Source organism: Camelus bactrianus, chromosome 26 (assembly GCF_048773025.1).
Source record: "Camelus bactrianus isolate YW-2024 breed Bactrian camel chromosome 26, ASM4877302v1, whole genome shotgun sequence".
Lineage (NCBI taxonomy): Eukaryota > Metazoa > Chordata > Mammalia > Artiodactyla > Camelidae > Camelus > Camelus bactrianus.
In genome coordinates this window covers 8,194,265-8,214,202 of record NC_133564.1, presented here as the reverse complement: position 1 = coordinate 8,214,202, position 19,938 = coordinate 8,194,265, and the positions used below count along the sequence as shown (strand labels likewise).

The following is a 19,938-nucleotide window of genomic DNA, read 5'->3' as shown; positions in this document are numbered from 1 at the left end:
GTTGATACCACTCCCAGGCCAGCTGATCTCCCATGACCCGAAGGCCCCGCCTGAAATCACAGGGCTGGCCTCTCTGGCCTGGCCAGGCCCCCACTGAGGCTGTTGGGTGTGGCCAGCCCCCAGATGGAACAGATACTCCTGTCAGGTGCGGGCAGAAATCACCTCCCAGCATCAAAGGCAAATGCCAGCCCTCTCGTTATGCAAGGCCAGGGTCTTTCTTATGGTGGTTTAGTACCTACATTTTTTTCTTCACACTTTTAAGGTTTAGGCAGAAATTTTAAAACAATCCTGGAGAAAACCATCTATAAATTATTGTCACTTTCTTACTGGCGATGTAGTGCTTTTAAGATTTAATTGTTGATTTACTATCACTTAATGTGCTCTGTCTTTGTCTTTTATCCATCTCTATTCAGAGAAAGCCACATTGCACATGTTTGTGTGAGGGAAAAAAGTACAATAAAAAGATGTCCTGGTGCCCCTTGATTTGTCCAAGTCTAGCCCCAGATAAAATGAAGTGACGGTGTGTCCTCCACCTCCCTGTGCTGAGGTCCACTGTGCCCACCAGCTCATCTTCCAATATCTTCTAGCCTAGGCTTCACATGACCATGAGGTGGTAAGATACATGGAGTACATCTAGATTACCTGCTCATATATGGTCATTTCATATTTCTGTAAATAAAATAATCTCCATGTCAATAACAGTGATCCATTTATTAAGTAAAATTGCAATAGACTGTTTGGGTATCGTGGTTCTTCACGTAGCTGGCAGCTGGTGAGATACAGAAGTGCTTTAACAAGACAGCACTGACAGAATTGTATCTCATTTCTCCAGGTGTAGGTCTGAGAAGACCTGATAATGTCTTTGTTTCAAGGAAGGCACTTAGATGCTACTCTTTTTAGACAGCTTAAATAGGCTTTAGAAATCTCACTTAAAACAAAAACAAATTGTCGGTTAAATAGTTATGCATAATTTCAACATAATCCCTTGCGTCAGATGGTGGATTATCAGCTCAGTCGCAGGAGACAACTGACTACGGGTATTTTTTTTCTTTTTAATTATGTGGAAATGACTTTACCCTGAAGGGATTTTGAATGTTTGGAGAATATATTAAATGAAACTTAGATAATGTAGCTTCGAAGTATAATTCTCCCAAGGGTTTAGGGCTGTAGGGGAATTCTTTTTGACAAAGCAGTTATTGGGAAACGTTTCACACTTACTTCTTAGACGGGAAGTTGGGCTAAGAGCCTTCAGAGACATAGAAAGGTTCAAGTGCATCCTCTTTCCGAGGTCGTCGGTGTTGGGCTTGAGTTTTCTTTGCTTCCCTTTCAGCTCCTTGTGGATACAATGTAACATCTCAGAACGGTACCATCTACTCCCCTGGATTCCCCGACGAGTACCCCATTCTGAAGGACTGTGTCTGGCTGATCACTGTGCCCCCTGGCCACGGGGTCTACATCAACTTCACCCTGCTGCAGACCGAAGCTGTCAACGACTACATCGCCGTTTGGTATGAGAGCCTTTCCTGAGAAACACCAGTCTGTCGTTGCGATAGGCCGTTCCTGCCACCACTTACACGTCTCTTGTCTCTATTCAGAAATGAGGTCATTAGGTAGATACCGGAAAGGACATTTGCCAACTAAATCCAGAGACGTGGGGAATAAACCTCATGTGCCGTGTTTGAGTTTTGCCGCGTGGAAGACGCATTCAAGATCCCTCTAGATGCAGAATATCCCTAGGTCATTTTGTTTTTCACTTTTAAGTGTAGTTTCTTTTTCCTAAAAGAAAAGCTGGTAGGATCCTCTGCCGTTGTAAGAATGTGATGCTTCTAGAAACACTGAAGAAATGGTTGCTCACAGCCTTCTGTCTCCGTCGTACACTCTGCAGAGCGGCCCTCCCGCAGGCCGCGGAGGGAGCACTGAGTGGGCGGTGGGCACTGGCTCCCTTTCCAGGGAGCCCCGTAGCCTGCAGAAGTTCCTTAAACTCTCCTTTGCTGAATTTTCACATCTATGGGAATGACTATTCCTACCTTTGCTTTTGGAGGTGAGAGTTCCTGGGGGAAATGGAATGACAATTCCCCTGCTGAGCTGTGGCAGGAAAGTAGAGCGTGCCACGGGGACACGAGGTGCGAGCATCGCACGGCTGTGAAGAGCCAGGGTGTGCTTTTGGCATAAAGTGCCCTGAAAGCTCAAGGAGGAGCAACGTTAGCAGGGCTGCGTGTGTGTGTGTGTGTCTGTGTCTGTGTTGGCGAAACTGGTGTCGAGGTGGGAGTTGTTCTAGGTATTGGGAAATCCGTAAGGCAAGAGAACAGGGCGAGTTCCAGGCATTGGGAGATCCCAGGTGGGGCTGGCTGAAGTCTTAGGGGAGCCCAGGAGGGAGTGAGAAGGGGTGACCTGGCCAGGGAAGCAGGGTGGACCATACAGGACCCCAGATCAGCTGAAGGGCTTCGGGCTTCATCCTGGAGCAGCGAGGACTCACCTTGGGTTGTTGGAAGGAGAATTGTGAGACCAGATCCTGGTTGAGAACCCCAGTCTCTCGTGTGGGAAGCACGTTAGTGAGACAAGAAGGGAGGTTGGCCTCTGGGGCTATAGAAGCACCTCTCTGAGGGGAGATGCAAATGATGCTCATGGGAGCTTGGGGGAAGGAGGAGAAATGGAGAACGTGACAGGTTAAGTTCGCCACGTGAAGCTGCCATCGTGGAAGCAAAGCGAAACAGGCAAGCAGCACCAAAGGCAGAATCCACACTGTAGTGTCCGCAGTTTTACCCGGATTTATAGGTTTAGAAGGCGGAAGCAAAAGCTTCCTCAGCTAACGAAGCGGAGTGAATGCCTAATGTCAGAATGCTCGTGTGCGAGAGAGACTCAAGTGTGAACATTAAACATCTCGATGTTTCTAGACACAGTACCTAGAAGGTGGCTACGTTTTATTCAGCTTTTAAAAGTATTTCAGTTCAGTAGCAAGAGCTCCATAAATCTCACCCATAATTAAAGAGATGCCACTGAATGTAGACTTTAAAACATGGACGTTTGCAAGGAAGGTGATAGATGGTGTTGCAGTCACTGGAAGACGTGCGGCCTTATCACTAAAAGGCCCCAGGAGAGGTCAGCGGGGGAGGGACGAGCCAGCCCGGGGGTCCAGTGCGGGCACCAGCCCTTTGGGTTGGAGCCGGGTCAGACCTTCCTCTTTCACAGAGTGACAGCCCGACTGTCAGAAGGAGACGGTTGTCCCTTTAAACTGTAACGAGGCGTGTTCTGTCTGAGTGAGCCCTCCCCTCCCCCAGGGATGGCCCCGACCAGGACGCCCCGCAGCTGGGCGTCTTCAGCGGCAACACAGCCCTGGAGACTGCGTGCAGCTCCAGCAGCCAGGTCCTGCTCAAGTTCCACAGCGACTTTTCCAACGGAGGCTTCTTCGTCCTCAACTTTCACGGTCAGTGCGTTTCCACCCCGTTGATTCGGGTGTAGGGTTGGAGTTGATTTTCTCTCAGTGTTGACACAAATCTCAGCTGAAGTTCCTTGATTCTGCCCCCCGAGGACCTGATAGGGTTTTCTCGTGTCTCACGCCACAGGTTCGGGTGACCCTTTGTTCCTTACTGATCTATGTGTTAGTTCACATCTCTTTTGTGGCAAGCTCGGATTTATTCCAAGATAAGCGTGCTGTAAATGAAACTCTTATACGGAGACCGTTGAAGTGGATTCAGCACCTTGCAGAGGTTTCCTCTTCTCTGTCTCCAGATAAGTCTCGCTAGCACATGGCGCAGCTACAGCTGGGCAAAGCAGATGACTAGTGATTTTGAGAATAAACGCTAAATAATTGGGGGAAAAGACAGCGGTCCCTCATCTCTCATGAGGACGGCCACGTGCACATCCTCAGGACAGGGTCAAAGACCGCGTCACCTCTAGACATGGACGTGGAGCCAGGCCACAGGTGGACCATTTCTCTAGCGGAATTCCAAATAGATGGGAAGTGTTTTTGTATCCAAATGTTATAATTTTTTAGTTGTATACTTTTTCTTTTCGAATTTAGATATTCCGCATCATTAAATAATACTGTAAACATTTGAAACGTGAGAATTTTAGAAAACAGTGGCTTGCAAGTACAGACATTTCAGCGTATCTAAGCGCTGTGAGAACTCAGGAGGAGTGCTTTCTGCAGTGTTCTGGCCTATTCAGCGAGTGCAATCGCACGTACTATTCTCTTGTAACCATGTAGCGTTTCAGCTCAAGAAGTGCCAGCCTCCGCCAGCCGTTCCGCGGGCCGAGATGCTCACTGAGGACGAGGACTTTGAGATAGGTAACGCTGTCTGCGTCGCAGCACCGGCAGCCCACCCAGTTTGCTTACACCCACCTCCAGCCCAACAGAGTCAAGTAAATGCGTATTTGTCAGAAATATTCCTGAAGCTTTGCTAGGAGGTCTGCGCAGAGGTCACGTACTGAGTAAATACACTTTTCTTTCTTCATCTTCATGATTTTTGTTTTTCTTTTTATTTGAATTTTGCTTTTGTCATTTTGAGCACATTTTCCCCCCTACATCATTCCCTAGTTTTTTTTTTTTCTTGAAAAACAGTTTTCAGAGACAGACTTAAACACCTGTTTGTGCTTAGTTAGGGAAACACGTTCATGCAGTGGTTGAAGAAAATCGTTTGTGGCTAAAATAATGACGAGTCTGGCGCTGACCTTTTGTTAAAACTGAAATATAATCGGTGAATATATCTAATGATGATACGTAGACAATCTTTTGTATCGTTTTAATATTAATGGCCTGTTTCTTTAAATAGTCATCAGGCCACATTAGGAGACCAGCGTGGCGTGTGTTTGCCATGTAACTGTTGTGACCCGGGACTTCTCAGTCCCAATTATAAATACTCCCTCCTGTTGTCACACCCTATTTCAGACCAGTGGCCAAGCCAGGTGGCCCAGTTTCTGCTCACTCGTCACGTCTCAGCTAATGAGGACATTGTGCTAGTCAGGCCAAGATCGTGGTGTAGCCTCTCCAGACACGTGAACGCCATTCTGTCCTGCATCCTGCAATCCCAAGCGTCTGCTCCTCTTTTCTTTCTTTCTTTCTTTGTCTTTCTAGTTTCCTTTCTTTCTCTCTCTCTCGCTTTTTTTCTTTCTTTTTCTCCCTTCCTTCCTTTCTTTCATCATGGGGGAAGGGGAACGAGCATAGACACATCAGTTAAAGAAGAAAAACTGCTCCGTAATTTCTGTAGAAACGTTGCACATTTGTAAGTTAAGAACTGAAAACGGCACTGTTTTATTACACAGACTAGCCGTGAATAGGGACCTTGGGGTGGACCTGGTTTGCACGGTAACTGAGGTCGCCATGCGTGTGCACGGCACCCACGCACGGCACCTGGCGTGGAGACAGCATTTCCACGTGCGCGGCGTTGGCTTTTCCAGGAGACTTCGTGAAGTACCAGTGTCAGCCTGGGTACACGCTGTCGGGGACGGACACCCTGACCTGTAAGCTCGGTGCGCAGCTGCAGTTTGAAGGCTCCCTCCCAACGTGTGAAGGTACGACGTCTGTGCTCTAAATATGCTTCTTCAGCGTGGAACATCTGTTACTTGTGTTGGCCTGAGCTTCCTTGTATGCGTCTGAATTTATCTCTGTGTTATGATTCCATTACAATTAAAATGATCTGCTAACAGAATTATCTAATCTTCTCTTTTAGCTAGCTCTACAATATAAGGCAAAACTGCATCAAATAAGAAGTCTTGCTGTTTTCCGAGTTTGTAAAGAAAATTTTCAAGCGTATGGCATAGTTGAAATAATTTAAAAATAAAACCCATCGCCTAGGTTCCGCCACGGGTGTTTACTACACATCCTTTGTCACATGGCTCTTGTCTGTCTGTCCATCAGTTTCTCTGTCTGACATTTTGATACAGTCAAGGCAAATTGCAGGCATCACTGCCCTTCCCTCCGAATTCTTTAGCATCATGCACTTAAATTTCTCAGAACAGATGACTTTGACCAAAGGTGGTCTTAGCTGATGAATGAAGAAAGACATAAATGTTGACTTAATATGCTGCTTTAAACGCAGGGCGGCTGCCTCCATTCTGTCGTCTCCCCCCAAGATTAACTGAATTTTTACTCAAGTGGAATTAATTCATGACAGTCCAGGAACAGATCGACACAACAGGAGCTTCGTTCTCTAATGACTCCTGCTTGCACATGTTCACAGGCAGTGTCCTGCTCTCTCTGCTCGGGCCAGGGGTCCCCAGGCCCTACCGAATTCCTAGCAGCTCCTCCGTAGGACAACCTAATTCTCTTCTGTTTCAACTGAGGAGTAAATTTGTTTAAAATGAACTGAGTTATCTTAGCTGTCGTTCCCTAAAAACCTCATTATTTTAAAAAGGAAATGGGGACTCATATCTTCTGTCAAATTCTTAATCACCTAAGCACTTAATTATCATTTTTCTTCTGGTACTTTTCTGTTATTCAGTTGGGCTCAAGTAGGGGCCAGTCCCCCAATAAATTCTTGGCGAAAATTGTATTAGTTTTGAGTCCTACTTCTTCAAATGTCATAATCACACTTTTAGAAGTTCTGCTTTGAAAATTACCACCTCTTTAGGGTGAGTGTTCCTTGGGAATCATGTGAAGAAATTGTTCCTTGAATGTTCACCCCTTGTACAGATAAGTATCACCTTATTGGGCACTTAATTTAGAAAGAAAATGAATGAGTGTCTGAAATGCTCTTCAGCTCCACCAAGCAGTTCTCACATTATCTTTGGACACCAGCTGAAGGCCCTACAGTTTAAATCAGTTCTGAACTCTCGACCTGAGACAGCATCAAATCCCACAGGGCTAAGAGCTCGGTCCCACAGGGCCGCCCCACCTCAGATGCCAATCCCAAGTCTGGGTTGCCACCTGTGCCTCTGACTGAGGATTGTGAATCCCAGGTTCTCAGGACCCTGCCTCAAGTTCGATCATTTGTTAGAACAGCTCACAAAGCTGAGGGAAAGAACACTGGTCCGAAGGGCAGAGTCTAGAAGTGCTCCCAGCGCAGGGCTTCTGTCCCTGGAGACCTGGGGGCACCGCCCTCTGGTGTGAATGGTTTTGGCACGTCTTTGTTTATTTTTGAACCATCACCAGAAAGAGAAATCATTTTCTCTTAATAATTCTATTTAAAAAACCTGTTTCTGGTGCTTTTTCTCATTAGCACAATGCCCAGCAAATGAAGTCCGGACAGAATCTTCGGGAGTCATTCTCAGTCCAGGCTATCCAGGCAACTACTTTAACTCCCAGACCTGCTCCTGGAGCATCAGAGTGGAGCCACACCACAACATCACCCTCTTTGTGGACACGTTCCAAAGTGAAAAGCAGTTTGATGCACTGGAGGTGTTTGACGGTACGTTTCTTCAAACTTCGTTTACGCACCAGGGACCTACACGTGACGTAATAAGGTTTCTGTAGTGCAAGAACTTGAATCTGTCCTTGAGGTAAATCACATCTCCCCCAGACAGAAAACGAATTATTCTTGGACTTGTGTGGCCTCAGAGAGCAGGTGAAAGGTACAACAGTACCATGCTGTTCAGAACGCTGCAGCTTTTAAACTGTTAAATGTGGTGCACTCTGAAAGTGTGCTGAGTCCACTTTAACCACTCTGTAGTTTTTTAATGTGGGGTTTTAGAGCAGATGACCTCTAAAAGCTCTTCCTTTCCCTCCTTCTGAGAGTATATTGATTTAGAAGGTATTTTGGGAAATTTAAGACGGGACAAAAGTACTTTAATCAATCTAAATGATTACTTTACTACAAATATATAAAAGTAATGGCTCACAAAGATTTCTTGATAATAAATGCTTTGGGGTCTTTAATGTACAATTTTTTAAATTAATGAAATAGTTTACTGAACAAACGCTAAGGCTGTTTTCAACATCAGTCATGCATTTTTGTACAATTCCAATGAACTTTTTAATATAATAATGCTAAGCTTAAATGTAGTATGTGGTTGAACTGTCAATCTGAAGTGGAACCGATGTTAATAGTTTTCTTTGTACAGAAGCATTTTCATACCCAGAAAGCGAGACCACGATGTAATTACGGCTGCCCGTAGTAACAGGGTTTTCGCATATGTTGACAGATTTGTCATTGAGTTCAGATAAATAATAATCAACTCAGTGAAGAAAATACTGTAATTGACTCTGTGTGTATTTGTATGCTTTTGACTGACTTGATGAATCACAATCGTCAGATTGTTCGTATGGGAAGACGTTAGATGAGTCAGCTTATGTGTTTCTGAAGATGAGGGGCACACTGGAAGTTAAACGCATGTGCATTGGAACAGTGGACTGAAGAGCGGTGTTTTCCTTTCCAGACAGTGTTTAAATGTTCATCATAACAGACACGTACTGCTGAGGACCTTCCCCCGAGTCGTTAGGACAGGAAGCGGGCGAGCGTTAGCCAAGTACAGACGTGGGCTTGTCCCGCCAGTGAGGTCAGGGACGCCGGATCCCGGGGGCAGTTAGGTGCCACAGAGAAGTAAAGGCTAGCAGCCACCGCGGGGGCCACGTGTGTCTGTGTGTGTGGATATATATGCACACAACGCCTACCCGTGCTGTGCATAATTAAATATGTTTACATGATCATTTAGATCTTATGCATGGTCCTCTGTTTCATGTGGTTGTATTGAATTTAGCTGGCAGCTCTTCTTCCTCGTCTGATTGCAGGAGCAAAATCATTATCAGTCATTTATACCCTAAGCATTTACAATTTGATCTCCCCAAAATACAGACAGATCCCGCCCATTATAAACCACAAGCAAAGCAGGTAATAGAGACAATATCAAAGCGGCTGCTGTCAGAATTATCAGAGATGTATGACCAGGTTTGTTCTAGTCTCAGAGGTGTTTCTATAAAATGAAAGGTCAGAGTTTTATATGAATAATTTTTTAAGCATTGGCATTTTTGTTGCAGTAAATGTCATGTTCATTGAATTTTTTTTTTTTTGAAAAGCAGTGGCTCTTTTTTATAGCTCATGAGTTGACAAAAAAAAAATGTTGAAGATATTGATTTTAAAGTTTATTAGCCCAAGAGTTTATTACTCTCTTTGGCTCCAATAGTGGATCTTCCTCAATTTACAAACAAAATAGGATTTGTGGGAAGGGATAAATTGGGAGTTCAGGATTTGCAGATACTAACTACTATATATAAAGCAGATAAACAACAAGTCTGTGCTGTACAGCACAGGGAACTGTATTCAATAACTGTATTCAATTCAGTAATAACTGTGATTAAAAAGAATGTGAAAACAAATACAGGTATGTTCCTATATGAATGAAGCATTGTGCTGTACACCCGAAATTGATACAACATTGTAAACTGACTATACTTCAATAAAAATATGTTTGAAAATAGGATTTCAGTCATTATAGAGCTCAGTTGAGAAGTGTCACAGGAAAGCTGGTGGTGTTCACCTGTGAAACAGTTGCTGGTTTCCACCTTGGTGACAGTGACCACTCCTGTCCATGTCGGCTGTGCTGTGTTTCCACACGTGCTGGGCTGAGTTTGCACTTTTAAAGACTAGTCCTTTGGAAAGTGTGTTATATGACAGGCAAAGAGAACGGATGGAAGATGGTGAGGGGTTACAGGCTGGGTCAAGAACACCTGAAACTTGACTCGAGTGTTGTCATGTAAAATGACGTTTTTAAATTCCATAAATTCAGGTTAATGAATTTCCCTGTGGCCTTTCATTTTGGAATATGCATGATCTCCTTAAACAGCAAGGCAGTCGGCGCACAAAGCACGGACTGTGCTCTTCAAGTGGAAGATGCGTGCGTCCTTTTACAGAGCACCCGTCCTCCAGGAACCTGCCCCGAGGCAACCTTTCACAATGAGAAGCGTCGTTTCTCCCACTCAGCTGTGCGGTGCCGGGTGTGCGTGGTGCGCTAGCTCGTGGTGTCTGGGAGGCCCCCATAGGCGGGCCCCGCCAGCTGGGTCGCTCAGGCAGCACGAGCTCTAGACGTCAGACACCCAAGGCCCGGGGGTGGCAGGGTTGGCTTCTCCTAGGCTCACTCTCCTTACACGTGGGCAGCCATCCTCTCCCTGTGTCCTCACGTGGTCGTCCCCTGCGTGTGCTCCTGTCCTGACCTCTCCTGAGTCAGCCACTGGCTCTGTTGTGTTAGGGCTGTTTCTAAGGTCTTCATTTACCCTTCATGACCTCTTTAAAGACCCGCTCTCCAAGTAAAGTCATGTTTGAGGCCCTGGAGCTGAGGACTGTAACATGAATTTGGTGGTGGGGAGGACACAGTGCGGTCCTAACAGGTTTCTTTGGAAAAATCATTCGAACTGCTCTGGCTGGGAGTTACACAGTGAGTGAGGTTCTAGTCTCTCTTTTTGCATGAATAAAAATTCTACCTAAGACTCCAGAAGAAACGTGTCACTAAACCTGATAAAATGTGCGTTTCATCCGGTGACGAGGGCTGCGTGCTCCCCTCATGAGGTGTTTTCTGGGAGTGGAGCGTGTGACGTAGGAAGGCCGTGAAGGCGGTGAGACTGCGAGGCAGTCTCGAGGTCCCCAGTGGGGCGGTGTCACTGAGGGGACCCCGGAAGTGTGGAAGCAGCTCCTTCGCTCAATAAAGCAATTTCTCCCAACAAATGTTATTAGGTTGTGGAGATGAGCGCGAACTCAGCTGACTGTATGCTGCCCTTACTTTTATTAACTATGTTACACGTTAACTTTGTGTTTTGAATTTTAAAAAATTCAAATGTACAGAAAGGTGAAAACGGTTTTTAAAAAGATATGGATATGGACTCATTACTCGATAGAATGCATTGTAGGGTTTTGTTAAATTTACCTTAGGCACTGGTTTTTCGGAAGAAGCAAGGAGGACGCACAGACTCAGGGGCCCCGTGAGCCCCAGTCCCCTGGCACTTCTCCTGGGGGTCGCTAGCACTGGGAAGGGGCCATGGGCGCGTCGTGCTGTGCCTGTTCCGTAGCTCATTTCCTGTCTCTGTCAGTCTGTCTGTCACCAAGAATCGTCATCTCCAGTCTGTCTACACACACACACACACCCCCGTATACACTCACACAAAATGTGTATGTTGCACACTTCTGAATGTTTACACGATTGCTATCATATCATATTTATCTGCAAATAGGTTTCACTTGCCAACACGCTGTTTTAAGAATCACCTATGCTGACACGTTTATCTAGTTCATTCATTTCAAACGCTGTATAGAATTTCTCCGAAAGCACTTTTAATTCCTTTTTAAAACTCCCAGCAACCACAGGTTAGAACCTAAACTTTGCCATAAAAAAACAATGCTGGAACGTACATTTTTCTGTACAAATAACACTTGTGCACATGTGCTGGAGTTTATAACAAACATAATTAAGCCTTTACTTTTACTGGATATTAACGAAGTACTCTCCAAGGGGATTGTGCTAACTCGTGCTTCCGCTGTTGCTGCATGGAAGCTTCCGTGCTCTGTAGCCACACAGTGTTGTGAATACTGCTAATAATAAGAATTACTTTCATTTTTTTCAATTATTGTTCTTTAATAGGTAAGTTTCATTTAAGAATTTTGTATTAATAGCATATATTCCTGAAATTATTTTGGTTGGCAATTGTTTATTATTTTTTAACTTGCTGTTTATTTTGTTATTTGTTGCTTTATTTATTTGGAGCTCTTGTCTCCTGTGGAAATAAACAGCCGCATGTTTACAGCTAGATTCCAGTTTAATCAACAGCTGCGGGCAGTCTCCGTTTCTGTAGGCGCTGACTCCTGTCTGAACTTCTCTGCTTTTCTGTTTCATTTAGGTTCTTCTGGCCAGAGTCCTCTGTTAGTGGTCCTGAGTGGAAACCATACTGAGCAGTCAAATTTCACAAGCAAGACCAATCAGTTGTACCTGCGCTGGTCCACTGATCATGCAACCAGCAAGAAAGGGTTCCGGATCCGCTATGCAGGTCAGTGAGTGAGGTTAGGATGACAGAAGAGTATTTTTAATACAAGGGATCTGTATTCAATTTTTGAAAATTAGCTAGAGATTCATAATTTAAACCTAATTTCCAAAGATGAATAATTCACTTCAATAGAAGTAAAATGATGAGAAGTTACCCTGAGTGATCTCTGTAAACTACGTTAGGGAAAATAAACTATTTGTTGATTAATATTAAAATTTTTTTTGCTAAAATTGTAAATCATTGCATTGCATACCATGGAAAGCAAAGACATTTCCTCACCAAAATTAAATAATATAAATTAATTTTAAAATATGTGCAAATGCTAAGAAGACAAACGGGAGGAGAATCATATTGCTATTTATTGATTTTATAAGTGATAATAACTTCTTACTATTAATAGTCTGTCTCTTTGTTAATTATACAGCTGCAGATACACATATAGAGATACACATCCACATAACACATATAAAGTAAATATGTTTATATATATATTTCCTTATCAACATTTAAAATATTTGGTTCTCTCCCCATATGTTTTAATAACTTTCTGTCAGCTGTTTTTTTGTGTTAGTTAAATAGATCAATACCTTTACGGTAGATTAGATCCAATATGAGCAGAGCCACACCTCATGTTTATACCGCCCTCCCAGAGCAGGAGACAGTCAGTTTAAATCCGTAGATGTTTCACTTACTTAAGCAAAACATCCAGCCTTCTCCGACTGTCTCAGTCAGCAATATCCCGTGGTCACAGGTGAGGTGTGTTTCCCCAGGGAGGACGCCCACTCCGTGCACCTAGCTGCGCACTGCACGTCTCCAGGGCGCGGCTTTTCCCACGTCTGCCTTGCGTCCTCAGTGGGGAGAGACATCCTGAGGGAGGGGCAGCGAAAGGCTTGGTAGTTTTAAGGGTAAGATTTCAGCTCTCTCTGATTGGCAGTCATCTCAAAGTGGTCAAAAGCGTCAAGGTTTTGAAATGGCCCTTGATGCAAGGCCAGTGGGCGTGACGTTCACTCATGCTTCCGCTATAATGTTTGATAAAGTACGCCCAGGCCTGTGTGTCCCCCCCCACCCTTTGCTCACGGGAGCCGTTCGGAAAGCTCAGCGACAAGAGCGCACAGCTGAAATGGCTTCCTTAGAGTGGGCGCTGGGGGCGTTCGGGCCATGACTGGATTTGTGTGCGTCCCGTTCCTTCTTCCAAAAAGAAGTACTCAGACCTGCAGAACTGTTTGGGTATTTCCAGTGCGCAAAAGTGGGCAGTACCGGGGAAATCACGGTGAACGTGATTTGTCTTGTTTTATCTGCGGCAAATTTCTTAGTAGCCTGCTGAAATGATTACACCTTGAGCTCTGTCTTTCTAAGGATATTTTCACTCATGAACAAGAAGCTTCTCCTTATTAAACTGTGCTGGGAGAGGAGGAAGACGGAGAGGTTCAGAGAAGGCTATAAAATGCTGTGTTCTGAGAGTGGACACGTCTGTTTGTCTCTCTGTAGACACAGACATGGGCAGATCGTTGAACAGATGTGCACTTAGCATTCGATGGCTGGGTGACCTGTGCGAGGAGCCCCTCACCGGTGACTTGAGAGCAGGACAAAGCGCAGGCGTCCCTGAGCGGTGACGTGAGGGCGGGGGAGCGGCAGCGGTGACATGAGGGCAGGGGAGCGGCAGCAGGGCCGCCTGCGGCACCACAGGCCTGTTTGCCTTCATCACCTGTGAGCGGTGGGTGGACAGGCGTAAGAGCGATGCAACTGATCGACATAACTGAAAAATAAACAAAACGCAAACGCTTGTCCACTGTCGTTCCAGCCAATTCAGTGAACTGCCAAGTGCTATTGAGTTAATAATAATGGCCCCTCACTATTAAATGAAGTCTATGTAAGTGAATGAAATAAGCTTCAATAGTGGAAGAGTCAGGAGTACAGGCTGGGCTGACGTACACGCAGAAATCCCAGGGTGTCCAGCTCGCCCAGTCACCGTCCATCGGCGGTGCCTCCTAGGCTGCCTCCCTCCTCCAGCCCTGCTCGTCCGGGGCACCGCCGGCACAGTCTGGGCATGGGGTGCTGGTCCTCTGAGTTCTCACCGTGGCCAGGAACCAGACAGATGGGGCCCCCGGTCTCATCTCCCCCTTTGCTTTTCTGTGCTGTGTCTCCCTGCTCTGGGCCCCCCATAGCTTGTTCTAGATGAGTGAGGACGGGAGGAGTATCTGGAGAGCCTGAGGGTAGAAGAAATACAGTAAATTGCAAAGAAAATAGTTGCCGGGCGTGATAGAGCTGGACTGTCGCCCTGCAGATTACATCCCTTAACAGGTGGGACTCTGGCAAAACTCACAGGTGACACCCCGAGAACTGAGGTCTCAGTGTCCCCTCGGGAGTGCTTCAGACTTTATCTTATCCCTAAACTTGGAGCGGGGTCCACATTTGCGTGGCCTTCCTACTTTGTGTTGTTATTATTATTATTACTATTTTTAACTTTACTGGCGCAGTGACTCTGAGTAGTTGGTAGCCGGTGTGCCTGTTTGTACGTATAACGCCCCTAAACTAAATAGTTTGGTTCATTCAAACCTTACAACATTTAGAACATGGAAAGTGGCGTGGCCAATGGGACAAGCGTTTCTTACAAGAGTTAGTGGATTTTAACTTAATAAAAATCAGGCCATTAAAAAAGAAAGAAAAGAAAGAAATGGTACTTGAGAAGATCACCCAGCTGAGACCGCTCTCTGAGGAAGCTTCTCATAGAAACACAGTTGACAGCCGAGGCCAGACGCTCAGACGTCGCTTCTGGGCAATGCTCTGCTGTGAAACCTTCAGAAAGTTTCTTCCAGATTCATTTCCAAGGAAAGGCTCGGCATTAGGCATTCAGGCCTGTGTGTGTGCTTTGTGTACAGAAGCCCCGCAGGGAAGTGGTCCACTTAAAAACCCTTCCTTCAAAGAGAAGCATGGATTTCCAGGACTTCACAACTTTATTTTATTGTTTTATTCATCTGAAGAGAGCTCATAGGATTTTATGCTGCAGTGAAACTGGTCTTGGAAGAATAAAATGAATTTTTTTTCTCATAATGCGTAAATAAGATGCAGAGCCTTGTAGCCGCTAAAATGTTATATTCTGTGTAGGTAAGACTGTGTCATTTTCACAAAAGCCTGTCTCTAATTTTAAAAAGTCTCCCTACAAATGTGATGATTAAAGCTATCATAAGAATTTTATTGACCCAAAGTAGTATGTTTTTTTCAAAGATTTTATTCAAATCCCGTCTGTTAAAAAGAAGCTCAGTGTCTACATCTTTGCAGAGTTCTAAAGACTCATTTAGCAGCAACAAGCAAAAAGCTGACGGCCTTGATTGCAAAACGTTGTATTCTTCTGTGTTCCCCAGTTTAATGGTACTTCTGTTCCTCTGCCCTCACACTGATTAGCAGGTAATCTAAACTTTAGACTTAAGAGACTTGACCCTTGGCTCTAGATTTTTTGGATTTTTTTTTTAGACTATTTTTTAAAGAGAAGTTCCAGTGTCACAACCAAATTGAGAGGACGGTACAGAGATTTTCCCCTGAACTCCTTGGCTCCCCACGTGCACAGCAGTGTCCATTATCAACGCCCTCACCAGATCGCACGTTTGTTACAACTGATGGACCCACATTGACATACTATCACCCAGGGTCCGCCATTTACTGTGGGTGCACCTTTGATGTTGGACGTTCTGTGCGTTTGGACCAACGTATAGTGACTCAACCACCATTGTGCTGTCATGGAAAGTAGTCTCACTGCCTGAAAAATCCTCTGTGCTCCAGCGTCCTTCCCCCACCAACCTCTGGAAACCACTGATCTTCGTACCATCCCCAGAGTTTCCCTTTTCCAGAGTGTCATACGGTTGGAATCATACAGTGTGTAACCTTCTCAGGTTGGCTTCTTTCATTGAGTCGTATGCATTTGAGTTTCCTCCATATCTTTCCATGGATTGATAGCTCATTTCTTGTTAACTCTGAGTAACACCCCGTTGTCTGGATGGTCCACAGTCTGTTTAATTATTCACCTGCTGAGGGGCATCTTGGTTGCTTCTGAGTTTGGACAGTTATGAATAAAGCTGCTGTGAACTCTGTGTGCAGGTTTCTATGTGGACATAAGTTTTCAGCTCCTTTGGGGAAACACCAAGGTGCATGATGGCTGGGTCAGATGGTAAGAGTATGTTGAGGTTTGCAAGAAACTGCCAAACCGTTTTCCAAAATGGCCGCACCGCTTTGGGTTCCCAGCAGCAGCGATGAGAGGCCCTGTTGCCCACGTCCTCCCTGGCACTCCTGTGTCTGAGATGCCTCTAGAACAAGTTTCCGTGTCGGTGCTGACTTCCCACTATTTTAACAATGGAGGTATTTCATCACTACCTCTCTTTCCAAGGGAAATGCAGCAGTCACTGATTTGTGTGTGTGTTCGTGTGCCCACAGCCCCCTACTGCAGCTTGCCCCACACCCTGAAGAATGGTGGCATCTTAAATAGGACTGCAGGAGAAGTGGGCAGTAAAGTGCATTATTTTTGCAAGCCCGGGTACCGGATGGTCGGCCACAGCAATGCAACCTGTAGGCGAAGTCCAGTCGGCATGTACCAGTGGGACACCCCGCCTCCACTCTGCCAGGGTAAGCCGTGTGGTTTTTCATCCCCAAACTGGAGTTCAGTTTATTGTTCTTATTTTAGTAACCTTGTTCAAACTACTGAAGCTGTGATCATGGATAAAAGGTAAGGAAACATGGAATGTGGGTTCATAAAAAGACGAATTAAACTCTCTGCCGACCGTGCGAACATTTCTGACAGTCGCACTAGACTTGATTCAGCTTTGTAGCCTGAATTCAGAAGGTGGGCGAGCGCACACTAGATGCTGGGTAGAGTTATTCTAACACTTACATTTCATTTTGAAATAAAGTGTTATCCAATTAAGTTTTAAAATAATTCCTCTTGACAGTTGTATTAATTAAAAAATTAATTACTGAAGCTAATTTCCCCTGTTTTTAGATTAAAAACGCATACTTTGAGCCCTGTGCTGCATATTTCATTGTCTTTTGGTCCCTTCAATCTAGGACTTGTTAAAGTTGATTTCAATATGTGGCGCCTTTTTGTTTTTGCATTTTATCTGTCATATGCATAAAAATCAGATTTTCAAATAAGGCATTTTAATTGAAGGCTTTGAAGTCATGAAATTTTCATAGTTTTGTCTTATCGAGATTTATATGCATAATGAAATATATTGGTCTTTGAAAGCTAATTACGATTTATGAATGGAACCTCATATTGGTTTCCTTGTTTCTCCTTTTTTTGTTAGATATTAAATTTTCTGGTATTGCTCTATGAGACAAAAATAGATATTTATCACAATTCTTGTGTGTCTTTAACCGCAAGGAGTTGATCACACACTTAGGCGGCATCATTTATGTTGTGTGCCCAGAAATTCTTCTTTAATGTAAGATAAACATAAAAACCCAGTAACTTGTTCCACTGGGAGTGATGGTTTCTTTAAGAAGAGTACTTTTTCTTCCACAAGAAGAAATGCTTCTCGTCTTTGTTAAGTGTTGTGTTACTTGCTGCTAAGATGGAGCCTTTTGCTCAGAGGCAGCCCCATGGGCTACATGTCCTTGGCGTTGGGGACAGAATGCTATTGACAAAAGTGATGACCTAGACAGCAGACTGAGCACGGAGAGGGGATGGGACCAGGATTGGCAAGAGTCCCCAGATCTCCGGAGGCTGAGCCCCAAGCCAGAGCCGGAATGGAATCTGCTCCCAAGGCAGAAGCACAGGAAGATCCTGGAAGGAGCCTCTCCTGTGACGCGAGGGGCACGTGAGGAGCGACAGCCCTGCAGACGCAAGTTTCTCTCCCTGACGCCTGGCGTCGCTGACTGGACGGGGGAAAGGCTCGCTCTCCCAGGGAGTGGCTGGGAGGGACTGGGGAGGGCCCGGAACGCCTGGAACGTGTTCTGTTGATGAGTTCCCACCTCCCTCTCCTTTCCCACGTTCTCACTCGGCAGAGCTGTCTGAGGCTGAATTACAAGACTCAGAAATAGAAACAGTGCTGAAGCCCAGCCCCTTCCGGAGTCTTGGCAGTTTGGGCTGAAGGCTTGAGTGCAGGTGCGCAGTGTATCTCTCCTCTGTGTTGAGCACGTGTGCCCCTCGCGCTGACCATCGACCCCGCTCCGTGTTACTGGAGGGAGATCTCCCGTCAGCTCGTGGACCTGCTGGGCCTGTGGCTGCGCAGGGCTGGGGGAAGCAAAAGGAGCGAGGCTCGATTCTTCCCTTCAGGGGGTTCACGGTCAACCGCTGTTGGGGAGAAAGGCATTTTCCTCTACTCTTCTGAGCTCTCGGGTTGGTCTAAGAATTAAATTGACATGAGACAGATTCACAGGAGAAAATCACACAAAAGTGTAATCCCGTGTAGACAGGGCTACATGCAATGTCACGACCCGGGATATACGCTAGACTGTGTATAATTAGTTGAACAACGTTCTTCTTCCTGTGCAAATGTAACTCTTCTGGGATGAACGCCTCTTAAAAACTTGGATCAGAGAAAAGTTTTCAAATATTGTAATTTCAGAAAGCTTTTCTTAGGCTAAAATTGAAAAAATTTAAAAATAAGAAAGCACCGTGATTGTCATTGGTTCATGACTATTTTCCTTTCTCGTTAAAATTCAAATAGTAATGGGAACTTATTTTCTACTTAGTTGTTGGTTCCTTTTTATTTATAATTTTAATTTACAACGGTAAATAAATTGTATTTGAATTTTTTTGTTTGTTTTTAGTTTTTAGATCATTGAGGATAATTTCAAGGCTTTTTCAGAGTGGTTTTTCTGTCTAAGGAGAATTAATGTGTACAGATGGATGACCACCATCTACAAGGTCCTGAACTTCTGACAGTTGTTATGGTAGGACAGGAAATTGAAGATTGAGTGATCTCTTCCTTTAAAATCCTTGCAACTCTGCAAGGGAAAAAGACTTGGCAAAAACACCAGCTACATACATATCATCACACTATTCCTGCTCGAGTCAGCTCAGAACTCTTTCATGGTTTTATTTATTTTTTTTTTGTACTTACATTAAATATAAAACTGGGAAATGAGAACTTCCCTGCAGCACATGTATAGGGATAAAGGGACAAACTTTTATCTCTGAACACACTATCCCAGACACACTATTCCAGAAATCAAGGCAGATGTAGGGGACATGCTTCTAATAGAGAAGGTATGCTCTGTAGAAGCTTTTAACGTTTTGTTTTTATATATATGTTCGTATAGAGGCAAGGTGACATTAATCATCTGTCTGTGCCTTCATCGCGTGAGCCTAAACGTATGAGGCTAGAAGAGTTGTTCCATCTCTTCTTCATTGAATCAGAAGTGTAGGAATTTCATTTTTAGTAGATTGCCAACCTCTGTTTTAAGCTCTGCCAAGTAGCCTGCCGTTAAGACACTCTAGGGGCTGAAACTTACTGCTCAAGGCCAAGAGAAGATTCTGGTTGTTGAGCAGACAGCGTGAAGTGGGTCTTCGTCCTTGGAATCAGGGTTCCCTTGTGAAATAAGCTTCCAGATTTAATGGAACTGGTTATCAAGCTTTTCTGTTTTGGCGCCCTGGGTAGGAATCCTTTTAAGGTAGGGCTTCATATGTGTTTGTACAAAGTCATCTTTTCAATTTAACCTGCCAGAGAAATGTCATTTTGTTCGGTGTTCACCCCAAATGAGAATGAGCATGCTTCAGCGAGTGGCTGAGAAATTAAGTTTTGTGAGAATGAACAAGTGATTGTTTGAGAGAAACCTCAGAGGCAATGGTGAGGAAACGAGACATTGTGATACTCTGGGACCATGACCATGAGGAGCACTTCCTGCCGTCTGTGCATTAGGCCGAGCGCCCTGCAGGGTACTTGGCGGCTTCTCCACGACACACGGCCTCGAAAGACAAGGGCTTTGGGAAGCTGACCGTTACAGTTCTTCTCGACACTTGGTCCAGAGTGACGTCTGTGTGTCTGTGTTTTGTTTTCCACCTACTGCACTTCATTGTGCTTCACATACGCATGTATTTCAGG

At 44.8% G+C, this 19,938-nt stretch overlaps 1 protein-coding gene across 1 annotated transcript in view; it reads left to right on the top strand.

Annotated features, from left to right (window-relative positions):
• CSMD1 (CUB and Sushi multiple domains 1) overlaps positions 1-19,938 on the top strand; it is a 1,327,842-nt gene that overhangs the window by 1,240,951 nt on the left and 66,953 nt on the right. Inside the window, exons 43-49 of the mRNA XM_074353379.1 lie at positions 1,331-1,508; positions 3,279-3,424; positions 4,208-4,288; positions 5,398-5,511; positions 7,158-7,346; positions 11,759-11,905; positions 16,328-16,516. Coding sequence (XP_074209480.1) covers positions 1,331-1,508; positions 3,279-3,424; positions 4,208-4,288; positions 5,398-5,511; positions 7,158-7,346; positions 11,759-11,905; positions 16,328-16,516 — 1,044 coding nt within the window. The remainder of the gene's footprint in view (positions 1-1,330; positions 1,509-3,278; positions 3,425-4,207; positions 4,289-5,397; positions 5,512-7,157; positions 7,347-11,758; positions 11,906-16,327; positions 16,517-19,938) is intronic.